The sequence below is a fragment of the Acanthaster planci genome, linkage group LG13, assembly GCF_054643075.1.
Source record: "Acanthaster planci isolate LZ-2023a linkage group LG13, COTS_SCS, whole genome shotgun sequence".
In the NCBI taxonomy this organism is placed as follows: domain Eukaryota; kingdom Metazoa; phylum Echinodermata; class Asteroidea; order Valvatida; family Acanthasteridae; genus Acanthaster; species Acanthaster planci.
The window spans coordinates 2,264,377-2,277,002 of record NC_141789.1 but is presented as its reverse complement, the minus strand read 5'-3'; the positions used below and the strand labels follow the sequence as shown (position 1 = coordinate 2,277,002).

Below are 12,626 nucleotides of genomic sequence, written 5' to 3'. Positions count from 1 at the left end.
ACTGTTCCTTATGAATGATACTTTGATGCTCCGAAAATTTTCTGAATAAGTTTAAAAAGTAGGATAGTTAGCTTTAAAGTATGTTTATAGGGAGATATAAACAGGTAACCAAGTGACTGATTGAGAAAAGCATGTTGCTGTTTGGTCAGTCACTGTCAAATAATCATGCAGTAAGCTATGAGCATTTTTGCAGTCAAGTGGATGTAAAAGATTTCATTGAATTTTGTGGCCTGTGATAAAAGCCATTTATAATAAGTGATCAAGTTGATAACTGGTTTTAGTAGAAATAACAGGCAGTTTTTTCCAGCCAATCAAGTTATACTAATAGCGTGCCATTTTTGTTGAAAGTATCTGATTTGACCAATCAGAGACTGGGGCTGACTGAATATTCATGAGGTTTACATTATGTCCTGTGCCCATCAATCAAAGACTCCTCATTGACCCCTGGATATTGTCCTCTTGGATACCCAGGCACGTTTCGAGGTGTCCATTCCTTCACCAGGGCCTGCATCTCCTGCTGTCAGCAGCAAGGCTTCATTCAGACTATCCTTCGACGGAGGCGCCTCATTCCCAGCATTAATGCCTCCGAGTTCCATGCCCGCTCCCACGCCGAGAGGCAATGCGTCAATTTTGTGGTGCAGGGTAGGTGGACAAATGGCCAGTTAGACTCGGACCTGGGTAAACACCAGATATTTCTGATGTTCATTGATGAGGGGTCATTTCCTGCCAAATCAAGTACCCTCCCTCATGACTCTTGTTAGATTTGCCTGAAAGTCTCAGAAGCTGTGCCATTTTTGGTACCCATGAATTTGTCATTTTTTTGGTAGCATCTTTGAAAGCCTGAACATTATTATTTCATATAAAGACAGAAAACTGAAAATTTGTGTGAAGAGTAACTATTGTCTATTTTTGTTCAGTTCTTACTTAAGAAATTGAATACCACTTTGAGTATGGAAGTAATGGAGCCTCTCTAAAATCCTACTTTTTACACCTGGATGACTTGGATGTGTCTTCTAATAGCACAAGTGTCTGTGGGAAGTGGCTTCTGCTACTTGCCAATGGCTATACCATAGGCTTACATGCTGTTCTTAGCCACAGCCAGGTAATAAAGACATGGCCAGAGACTCTGTGGGCTTTTTTGTCCTGTACCAACAGCAGGTGCAGTTGACAGTAGTGGTGGAAACTTGTGCTTTTTTGGTTATCAATTACAAAATTGTCAGGGTTTGATTATTATTGTCATAGGGTCTGCTGCTGACATATGCAAGGTGGCCATGATCCAAGTTGTGCGTGCCTTGGCAGCTCGACCTGATCTCAAAGCTAGGTATTACAGTATTCAACATCATTTGATGTTCATAAGCTTCAATTCTAAAAGAGCATGACTGTATAACATTGAAAACTTGAGACTATAGATTAAATAACAAACTTTTGAATCTTTCATGTGAAATTTACACCTTCAGGTTTGATTAGGTGACATTTACACCTTCAGGTTTGATTAGGTGAAATTTACACCTTCAGGTTTGGTACAGGCCATTGCAAGTCATGATCATCTTTTTTTGTCTCTCTGCAGACTACTTGTTCAGATTCACGATGAGTTGTTACTGGAGGTTGCTGACAGTGATGTCGGAGAGGTCAAAGGTCAGGAGCATTGTTACATTTTTCTGTCGTAGGTTTTTTCCTCTTGTTTGATGCATGTATTCGTGTATTCCCTGAGACTGGACATAGTACAGATGTGGAGCTTTTCATCTTTACTAGTGTGAGGTATGAATTTTTTTTTATTTAATCCAGTGAAACCGAAGATGTTAAAAGTTGTGAATGTTCAGTTGAGATCATGAAAGCTATTTCTCTCTGTTTTGTTTCAGGACTCGTTAAGTCTGCAATGGAGGTGAACGAATTTCACTGCGGCGTTCACGCTCAACTACAGGTACAAAGCGAGTCATGCGGAATTTGTTTGTTTGGTTGTGTTTTGCTTTATACTCAAGCAAAATGTTTTGTGTTCCAATCAATTTCTTAAAACTTTGTTGCAGGTACCTCTACCAGTCTCAATCAGTGTTGGCAAGAACTGGGGCCAGCTTGAATGCGAGCAACTCTGACTCAAGCTCAGCGAGAGAGTTTGACACCAGAAATGCCCCCGACGAGCCAAGATCGATTCATTGACTAGGACACAGACACAGCCATGAGACAATCACCGATGACCAGAACTTAAAGCCATTATGAGGGTGGGTCCATCCTGTTCCAGGTGGTAAATACTTGTTACTGTCCTCGTCTCTGACCAATAGGAGGTTGTGACTTAGCCAAAGTGTGGGTGCGCTCAAGTAAAGTACACTCGCCCAAATATGGTGCGTCTGTAGTACAGGTGTCTCCTTGGATTATAGTCTGTGCATATATGGAATGAGCTCGTATTTACTTTCTTGGATTGGCATGAATGTTACCTTGTTAAACTTGAGATTGCAGCTGTGCAAGTCATTTATGTTGTATATAAATAGTTCAAAGAAGTGTGCTTGCCATAAGGTTTGTTTGAACAAGGAAACGTATTGCCCTTTGAATTTATGATGCTTAATTAATTCATAAAATTTTCTCTTTATATATCAGTTGTTTTTTTCATGAAGTCTTTCTACACTGCAGCAGTAACGTTTCGTTGCTTTGTTCAATTCTCTACTTTGAAAACGAACTGTTCACAGTTCGTGGTGATTGATTTACCACGGATAGGAATTTTGAATACAGTATAAATGAAATTGTTGAATACAGCTGCCAAATTTGAATGTAGTATTTATGCAAGCATGTGAAAAGAGCCTAGTGCCACCTGCTTCAAATGAAAGAAAGAATTTGCTTCGTTCAAAATTGATTAAAACACTTTGATGCATTTGTCTTTTCTTAGTCCAGCTCACAACTGTCACGTTCTTGCCTGCGTTATTCATATTCTGTTGGCAGTATTGATTCTCGCTTGTAGATTTTACGTATCACAACTGCACTGAACTTGACCGCAATTGTCTGAAAGAGATCAATAGAGGGTGCAGTGATTCTGCATTCTTAACAATTAATTTTAGAATTTGTTTCAAAGGAGGGCGCTATTTCATTTTTTATTTTGATTTTTATTTCAACAGAGGGCGTTACTTCCATTTTTCATAAACAAGAGGGCGCTGTTGGTTTTTATGAGTTGTAATATGTATGCCAATAGAGGGCGCCGTCCAGTTTACCGAGGTTGTTTAAAAAGATCAACAGAGGGCGCTATTTATTTCATCAATAGAGGGCGCCATTTACTGTGTGCCTCGCGCGCTGTACAATTGATTACAGAATTCCCCAATTATTCAAAGTACTTACCTGCAATACAATTGGAATTATATAAGACAATGGAGGAGAGACTCACTCTGTATATTCCTTCGTTGTATTGCAAGCTGACCCCCCTTTGAAGCTAATGGAATAGTCCACAGTAGGTATTCAAAGTTCGCATAATGCCGCCCTATTCATGGTTGAAAGGTTTTCCATGTGTGCCCCTTGTTCCTCACTCCTGCGCTGGGTTGTCTTTTTAAGCTTGATGAGCAATGTTGACTGGCGGCGGTGACCTGCGGCCCACTTTGTCGGGAGACCCAAGACTATGGCATCCGAGACTGGCCCTCCCAAGACCGAGACTTTGCCAGGGCGAGACTGAGACCAAGACCGCAGAAAATGGTCTCGAGACCAGATCTCGAGACGTACAACAATATTGACGACTTAGCTTGGCATGCCCAACTTTGCCTATCCTGAGTGCATTTGAATGAAATAGCAAGAACTGGGCTATTACCAGTTTTAAAGAGTTTTGATTTCATGTCATGGATGGGATGACTTAATCCGACTGACGTCTGTGCATCCCACGTATCTTGCTACCCCCCCCGCTCATTTTCTTGGATCAGTTTTCTTTTTTACATACTCTTAATCTTTTTACAGTATTTCAATCTCGACACGATGTCACAATACATGTACTTATTGTTTGGCCATGTCCTTATTCTTTTTAAAATATTTCTTTCCAACCAAAGTTGGGCATACCCTACTGTGTGGACACAGTTGGGTTAGAATGCCCTAATTTTCATTTCAATTTGTCTTTTTTCTGAAACTGAATACTATTTGGAAATCACATGAGGAGCAGTTCATTGCCCTGAAAAAGTTAAGTTAAAAAGGCGGGCATTTATTAACTAAAAAACGCCCGTGAGAGTTTCAATATTAAACTGTTCCAATGTTTACTTGCCTGAAGTCATCTCATTTTGAGTTAGTAGTGCATAATATCGATTCTCCTTACGCCCATAGGTTGAAGGTCACTGCGCAAAAACCTTCTTTAAAGAGTCAACTAAATGCTTTTCTGGGTTTAGAGTATCATGCAATCTTGTCAGCGAACAAAACGTTGGTGCAGGGAAATCATATTTCTCACCCCCCCCCCGCGAGGAAGCTAAAATGTTGAACAAAAGCGTCACTGCGCCGAGCTCCCGACAGACGAGAAATTAAGCAAAGTCACCGGCACTAAAGTGACCTTTGATTTCTCACGCGGTATGATAATAATGATTCCACACTGCAGTTGAATCAGCTTGCATACAGGTCAACAGTGATAAAAAGCCTAGTAGATTATTTGACCATATGCAACACAGTTGGATTCCAATCTTATTTGCTGTGAGGCATAGACTGATGTAACATAGTACATTTTGCACGCTAAAAAGTTGTGTAGGGGTAGCTTTTTTAAAGATGGGGAAAATTCAGGCCGACCAGTCCTCCATGGGTAGCCAGGAGACAGCGGGCTCTTCAAGGGTTGAGCTGAAGCGAACAATCTCGCTTTTCAGCGGGGTGTGCATCAACCTAGGCATCATCATCGGCTCGGGGATATTTGTCTCACCGAAGGGGGTGCTGAGCGGCGCGGGCTCAGTTGGGCTGACCCTGGTGCTGTGGGTCGTCTGCGGCGTGTTCTCGCTGCTGGGCGCGCTGTGCTACGCCGAGGTGGGCACGACCTGGCCGTCTTCCGGCGGGGCCTACGCCTACTTGAAGGCCATCTACGGCGACCTGGTGGCTTTCCTCCTGATTTGGATCGCTGTCCTGATGGCTCAGCCATCGGCTTTTGCCGTGGTGGCCTTGACGTTCGGTAACTACTGCCTACAGCCTCTCTACCCGGACCCCTCCTGCCCACCGCCACAGATCATGCCTCAGCTCCTAGGAACTCTTGTAATATGTAAGTCATACAAATGTAGAGATAATAAATAGCTTATAAATATTTTTCCGACCAGAAAACGCAGTTAAACGCTTCGTTAATTGAATTATACCTTAACTAAATAACAGTATCAGTTGAAAAAATGTGGGGTAAGTAGGTTTCTGAGACAGTCATGCAGTTTACGAATACGCGTGATAAAAGAGGCGAGTTCAGGCAGGATATATGCATAAAGAAGAACTCGGACCGAATCTTCCTGGTATGCACGGGTCAGACTCATATTCGCATTGTGCCACTGGTATGAATCGAACCTGCTGAATCTCTGGCGGATATTCGCATCTAAAACGGTTACAGAATCCGGTGCCATGCAGGGTAAGACCCCGGCCTCGTCCATCGGCCCAGATCAAGACCTATGGGTGGTATGTCATATCCTTCCTTCTGTTGTGAATTTTTGTTTTGATTTCGTACAGTGCTACTGGGAATGACCAACGTGTTGAGTACCCGCCTGTCCACGTTCGTCCAAAACTTTTTCACCGTCTGCAAGGTGGTCGCACTGCTGATCATCATTGTCGCCGGTATCGTGCAGTTGATTCAAGGTACATGTTTCTAACAATCTGAACTTCTTGTTTCCTAAATGGAATAATCTGACATGACGAAAGTCATAGAATTCGTCAATGAACTTTGCTGAAACGTTTTAATTATTGAGTTGGTGTTAGGCCTATTTATATGGACCATAATTTATAGTAACATAATGTTAGTACTTCTTTGTTGTAGGCGAGACGCGGAATTTCGAGAACGCCTTTGAGGGCTCCACTTTTTCCGGGCTTGGGAACGCGCTGTATTCCGGACTTTTCTCGTACGCGGGCTGGTAAGTTGGTCTTAAGAGATGGACTACTATACGGGCGATGTTGAGTGAGATCTGGAGCAAACTAAGTTTCATGCCGGGAGTTCTTTACGATTAAAAATTACTGCATGCTCTTACCGTCACTTAATGGAGATGAAGATATTCTTTCGGCCCTCTGAATGAAATGGCACCGCACAATTCCGTTCTGGAATTCCTCCCACTGAAATATCATACCCTTCATTTGTATGTTTCGATTTACCAGCCCCGCAGACCTACCCATGTGTTTTATCGACCTCCCCTCCCCAAAAGAAGAAAAACGCTTGTTCCTTTCCCAAAAGGTGATGATGAAACAGGCATGAGTTAATATGAGGAGTCTTAGGTCTTTCGTAATGAAGCGAAGAAGTCTGATGATATTCCCTGGAATAATTTGTCGGCTTGAAAGATCCTTGAGGCAGGCACTCGGTTTGGGTCAAATGCTCTTTGGGCTTTAGTCTGAGCTGGAAAGAAGAATTTCATTGAAAAAGAGTACATGTATGTTTCAGACTTACTTATACAACTCTTTATGGGGCAGTGTATTTAAATTTAATCCTCTGGCCCGATTTCATGTTTAAAGCAGTACCGGGGGTAATTTTCAATAAAATCTTTATAGTATACTGACGCGACAAATATATGTTTACAGCCGAGGCTAGGCTGAGCATATTCAGTTGTTAAAACGATGATGTTATCGCTTCTTTATAGTGTGGTATTCGTTCGTGGATGACACCATATAACCTGGCGTGCAAAGATTGCTATCTTCTTTAACCACATTAATTGTAGTCCCGGATTGTCAGTAGTTCATATCTCTGTCTTCATGCTATCGCAGGTACAGTCTGAATATCGTGGCAGAAGAATTGAAAGATCCAAACAAGTAGGTGTAGGTTTAAATTATAATAGGGTAATGCAATTGTTGTCAGTGAGGCATAATTGCTGGCGATGTTTGTTCCTGATACCTTGGTCAAAACAAGTGCGTCCAGCACTCGGGATTTGCAGAATATTTCATTGAGTTACCTTATTTTCATAAAGCAGTTTAAAGTTTGAGGTGGGAAATCTCATCTGTGATTGGACAGTACAGATGCACAAGTGTTACTTCTTCTTTTGAGCGGAAACACTGTGATCTAAAAGATACTATGTTCATTTCTTTCAGAAACCTTCCGCGGGCAATCTACATTACCGTGTTTTCTGTGACCATCATTTACACCTTTGCCAATGTGGCCTATTTCACAGCAATGACGCCGCAGGAGCTCCTGACTTCGAATGCGGTCGCAGTGGTAAGCAAACGGCCTGAAAACGGCGCGATGGGAGGTGTGTTTTCACGAAAGTGGGCGGCAGCTAAAAAAAAATCCACTGACAAAATTTCGTTTTGAAAGCTCGTGTGTGGCGAGATGCTTGCAGTTTACAGATAATTCGGGCGTTTGCTTCACAATAGCCCGCCTCCAAGAGCTTACAACGCCTTGGCCAATCACAATGCGAGCAATCTGTCGACCCGATACGCGTTTGGAAAGGGTCGACAGACTTTGCACATTGTGATTGGCCAAGGCGTTGCAACTCTTAGAGGCGCACTATTGTTAATCGCCCGTATTGCCGCTGATAGTGCACGACATAAGCAGCTATCAAGACTACAGCTGCTCTTTAGGATAACAAAGTACAGTTCACAAAATGTCTGCCATCAGCATTCAAATTCTTTGGTCTGTTATACAGTGTCTCAGTATAATCTGCAATCGTGTTTTGCCGAGCCACTGTCCATCACGCAGTGCTTGTGTTGCACCAATACGGTATCAACCTTTTCAGGTTAATGACCCTCAGGTTTTTTTTTTCTTACCACGACTAGACTTTCGGCAGCAAGGTGTTGGGCCAGTTTGCAGTGATCATGCCGATCGCTGTGGCGCTGTCCACCTTCGGCTCCGTCAACGGCAACATGATCACCTGCTCGAGGTAACAGGCCACCTTTGGCATTGTTTTAAAAACGTTACGTCATATATAATAGATTTACCCAGCTGCTTGACTAAATTGTTCGTGGTGTGCATTCGCAACGTGTCAATTTGTGTACATCTCAATCCATCTGATATAACACAACTTGTGCTGTTTTGCTGTTAAGAATCTTTTACGTCGGTGCCCGTGAGGGGCACCTCCCCTCGCTACTGTCGATGATCCACATCAAATTCCTGACTCCTCTTCCGTCCGTCGTCGTAACGGTAAGTCCACACACAGCTTGGAGGCTATACATTGTGTTCCCCGTACGTGAATAAAACTTCTCAGTTGTCTCAAACGGACGAAAAACTGGGTCCAGCTTGTAAAGGGGGGGGGGTTCCAACGACTAGCCCGGCCGAGACTGCTGTTGGTTTATGAAGGTGGTGGTGTTAAAACCGATATAAGTTTAATGCATACACGTAAATGCTCGGGTAATGTCGACATCAGTCACATTGGATGTCAGCGATAGGCCCTATACCTAAATGTGAGCAAAAGAAAATGGCCTCCTGAATCTCCGAATCGAGGTGTTAGTTCGGTTGGACCAAAATGAAATAATCAGCTGCCCCGATATATTCACCCCATTCAGAGAGGGATAACTTTAGGTGCATGTGATAACAGAAGGCTATGGGGGAAAATCATTTCTTAGTGTGCTTAACGAATAGTAGACGTTTGAACTGATTGTCATGTTTGGAAGTCAAACTTATGTGCGATGAAGTTCAGCCCATTTGTACCATGGTTTTCAATGCTTTCAGTTTGGAAAACGGGGCAGCATCCAGCGTATCTTCGTTTCTGTTAAACTGCCTCATTTCTGATTTCAGTCTTTCTTTGGTTCCTTTTCTCTGCCAGGTCATCCTGTCGATAATTTACACCTTCTCCAATGACATCTACACTCTCATCAATTACTTCAACTTCGTCACGTGGACGTCGAGTGGAGCTGTTGTGGCGGGAATGATCTGGGTTCGCTACAAGGAGCCCGACAAGCCACGCCCCTTCAAGGTCAGAGGTTTAATTTCGGGGTACTGTATTTACCCCATCGAGTTTACAAGTACACCCAGGAGTTATCTTTTTAGTGGGAATTCACATTGAACCCAAGTCTTATGTTTGCTGAAACGAGCCCTAGTGGTGAACATTACAAACTAGGGAATGTTTATAAATTATACAACACAACGTATCATACTCTATAAACAGTTTCCGTGAGGGGGATACTTGAAAGGGGACGCATTCGGCAAGTGTAGGTTTTTTCATTCACATGTGATCCATTTACCGTAAACGTTTTCTTTATTATTTTATTTAAAAGATCGGCCGGGTGCACTGCATGTGTACGTGTGTACTAGCTTATGCACACATCTCTATCTTCTTCTATGGCTCATTTGATAGGTCAACATCATCATAGCCGTCTTGTTTGTATTGGCGTCCATCTTTCTCGTCGTCATAGGGACCATCGACTCGCCAATCGACACCGCCATCGGGGTGGGCATCACGCTGACTGGGATACCAGTCTATTTCCTGCTGGTCTACCCGAAACGCTTACCCAGATGGCTGACTGGAATACAAGGTTTCCATTAGTATTTAGTGCCCAGATGTAGTCAGAAAAAAATAAACGTGTGTTGATACCAACGAGGAGTGATTCTTCTGGTCCAAGAGACCTAATCTCATATGATACAGACTAACGGGAGACGAACTGTCATTCCACACATGTAGGCCCTATTTTTGCGCTGGGCAACCTTCAGGGCAGCATTGATGTACCCCTCGATTGACGAAGATTTTTTAATGCAAAGTTTAACGAATTGTGCTTTTTTTTTTCGTTCTTTCTCTCTCCAGACTCCGTGACAGCATGGTTCCAGAGGCTTCTGCTGGTCGTCAAGGAGGAAAAAGAGGAGACGTACAAGCATTGACTCCACATGTTTCCTCTTGGAGACAAGACTACGTATTCACCTACTTACAGCGTGCTTTCCAGCCGTCTGTGTAGCCGCCCTGCTGGTGTGTTGATGCAGAACTGGCCAATTCTGATCGCTCCTGATACAAGACGCCGCTTTGTAGTGTTCATTCCAACGATCAATGTTTTTACCCTTATCGTTAATGTAATTTATCTGACCACATGAAACAACGGTGGATGTCGTTTTTGTACAGCAGATATTTTTGAAAAAGAACAGTTTCAATTATTTGATGTTGCATTTTTGTATTCACATTCGACAGTGAAGACTGCCACAACCCTTTCTTTGGAAATCTTCAATAATGTCGGGGAATCTTTATACATAAGTACATAACAGGCTTTGTTTTACTTTTGCTTTGATAGTTTTGTGTCAGTTAATTTAAGTTATTGAGTGAAGTAGCCATCTTTATGTCCATTTCTGAAAGTAGATTGAACTTGGTAAGGTGCCAATCAGCATACGAATTTTCCTTTGGCTTCGGAAACTTTAAATTTCCGTGATAGAACATCACCCCAACCAATTTCATCCATTTCACGATTTGTTTAACGAACTTTGTAGAGGTAAATGTACATTGTATACATTTGCAAACCTTTAAAAAATTCCTTAAACACCAAAGCACAAAATAAACACTGTAAAAACGTCGTTTTTATTCCTTCGTGATAACCACTCAAAGCCATTGATGTAAAATACATTGTACAAAATACAAAGGAAAAGTAGTAAAAGTACATAAACGTGTTCATGAAATACAAAAGGTCGTGTGACTTTCGATGTCACACGGACGGACATGCTGCAGATCGCAGCACGTGAGTGCATCGCCACACTTGTGTACATGAGTATATCAGCGCACTGCACAGTTGTGGTAGCTTCGATCCGCTTATTTTCGTAACTTCACGTATCAAGACAACATGTGAGAAATGAGTCTTCTGGTGCAATTCTGACGCTCACATCTGTATAGGTGTTCTGTGTGAGTACATTATGATCCACGGCAGCCCTGCTAGGAATCGGAAGATGCGCTGTGTAAACAACGGTACTCCGTATGCTTAAATGTACAAGTAGACACATGTACATCATTGTGCCGGTGTAAAACAGATGACAGTAAATTCGAAGTTTAGTTTGATATGGGATATTGGACATGCCCATTGGTTTGTACAAGAAATGTCTGGCTTTTTCCTCGTCATTGGACAGTGGACGTTCCCATTGGTTTTTACAGCAAATATTCATGTTTTAGAGATTACACATTTACTTACATTGTACCGTGAATTTCCATTCACGCTGGTTGTCTTGGACTGTGCACAAAATGGTTGTCCTTTGTTTAGAAGCTGGTTATAAACTATGACCATACATTTCGGATGTTAAGAATGCACCAAAATGTGTAATTAAACTCACAAGTGCAAGTAAGACAGATGGCAGGACATGTAGAAAAATCTACATCTACTTTAAATTTAACATGTACTCGACATAGTGCCCTCAGTGGACTGATACTATTATGCACCGGATGTTGTGGTTTGTCACCGCCAGAAGCACGTGTTAACCTCAAGGAACTGGACGCTATAATCCAGCCATGGAAAGTAATCCGTGATTTGCAGAACCGTGCGTTTGCTTGTGATTTCACGAGATCTTGTATTGTTTTGGTGAGTTTATGAAATTACCAGTCTGTTGATGGCTTTTGTGTGTGACATTAATGAAATTATGTTGTCGCGATAGTTGTGGCTGAGGGTTGTGTCAACACTTACAACAAAATACAAGCAGGCATTGAAAGCCTGCTGGGATAAGCAACGTTGAAACTGTTGAAGATTTTAATTGACTCCGAGAACTCAGATATGCTCTTGGTTTAACGAAATAAGATACAGCCGACGGTATTTTAAGAAAAGGTTCAGTCAATGTCCTTTGAAAGGGAAAAACGAGAATTTAAACAAGGGATTGATGACCTGATAGTAGGCAATCAGAACCTGTAGGCCTTCATTCCAAGGAATAACGGGTTCTATAGTCACCAAGTATGTGTACTAAGCATGTGTGACAAGGCCCAGATAACTTGGAAGGGGGGGGGGGGCTAATGATACACTTGGAAAGACCTCGAGTGTTGTGCATGCTATTTGTGGCAACGCTTGTGACATGGGACAACTGTTGACATGTCAGCATGGGGCACACTTTTTACCAAGGTATTTGATAGACGGGGGGGGGGAGAATGGAAAGAATAAACCCAAGAGCTGCCTCCCACTAGTACTTTATGGGCGACGTTGTAAAAATTGCAAATTTGAAAAATTTGGGGGCACAATTATTGGATTTACTATTTCTTGTTATATTTCCATGTAATAGCTGCAGCAGTACACGGACTGAGCGGAAGCCCCATCCAGACATGTCTATTCAAAAATGGATAAAAGAATTTCAGCTAAAAAGGCATGTATCTGTGTTGTCACAGTAATGGATACTTTGTGTTCTGAATAACCCTCTGGAAAAGGATGTCGGAATGTTTGTGGCACAATTTAAAATTTCTCTGTAATTGATTATCAGGCTTAACAATTCAGAATATGGTTCACTTCCACTGGGCCTGACCACAACTAACAACTCAATGTGATGAGGGGAACGTTGATGAAACTTTTTAGATTCTTCTGATTGCTGCTTACCTCATAATAATTTATGTATAAACCTGGTATAACTTTTCGTTACGTTTAAGAATAAGGAA

The 12,626-nt window shown here is 42.2% G+C and overlaps 2 protein-coding genes across 7 annotated transcripts in view; both read left to right on the top strand.

Annotated features, from left to right (window-relative positions):
* The window catches only part of LOC110977039 (DNA polymerase nu-like), a 79,783-nt gene extending 76,973 nt beyond the window's left edge, over positions 1-2,810 (top strand). For 5 of the 6 annotated variants that reach the window (XM_087144880.1, XM_087144881.1, XM_022230805.2 and 2 more), the window contains 5 exons: positions 472-642; positions 1,243-1,321; positions 1,568-1,635; positions 1,860-1,921; positions 2,025-2,810. In XM_087144880.1, coding sequence (XP_087001006.1) covers positions 472-642; positions 1,243-1,321; positions 1,568-1,635; positions 1,860-1,921; positions 2,025-2,090 — 446 coding nt within the window. In that variant the 3' untranslated portion in view covers positions 2,091-2,810. The remainder of the gene's footprint in view (positions 1-471; positions 643-1,242; positions 1,322-1,567; positions 1,636-1,859; positions 1,922-2,024) is intronic. The other variant, XM_087144879.1, reaches the window with a different exon arrangement.
* A 1,896-nt stretch (positions 2,811-4,706) lies between these two features.
* On the top strand, positions 4,707-12,058 carry LOC110977040 (large neutral amino acids transporter small subunit 2-like). Its single transcript, XM_022230809.2, has 10 exons — positions 4,707-5,185; positions 5,632-5,757; positions 5,936-6,029; positions 6,868-6,912; positions 7,189-7,312; positions 7,873-7,976; positions 8,140-8,236; positions 8,859-9,008; positions 9,390-9,567; positions 9,834-12,058. The coding sequence occupies exons 1-10, from the start codon at positions 4,708-4,710 to the stop codon at positions 9,905-9,907; spliced, it is 1,470 nt and encodes a 489-aa protein (XP_022086501.2). The 5' UTR covers position 4,707; the 3' UTR covers positions 9,908-12,058.
* Positions 12,059-12,626: the final 568 nt, after the last annotated feature.

Coding starts and splice junctions, on each gene's coding strand:
- LOC110977040 (XM_022230809.2), top strand. CDS start 4,708: ATGGGGAAAATTCAGGCCGACCAGTCCTCCATGGGTAGCCAGGAGACA. Junction 6,030..6,867: donor CTTTTCTCGTACGCGGGCTG/GTAAGTTGGTCT, acceptor ATGCTATCGCAG/GTACAGTCTGAATATCGTGG. Junction 6,913..7,188: donor GAATTGAAAGATCCAAACAA/GTAGGTGTAGGT, acceptor CATTTCTTTCAG/AAACCTTCCGCGGGCAATCT.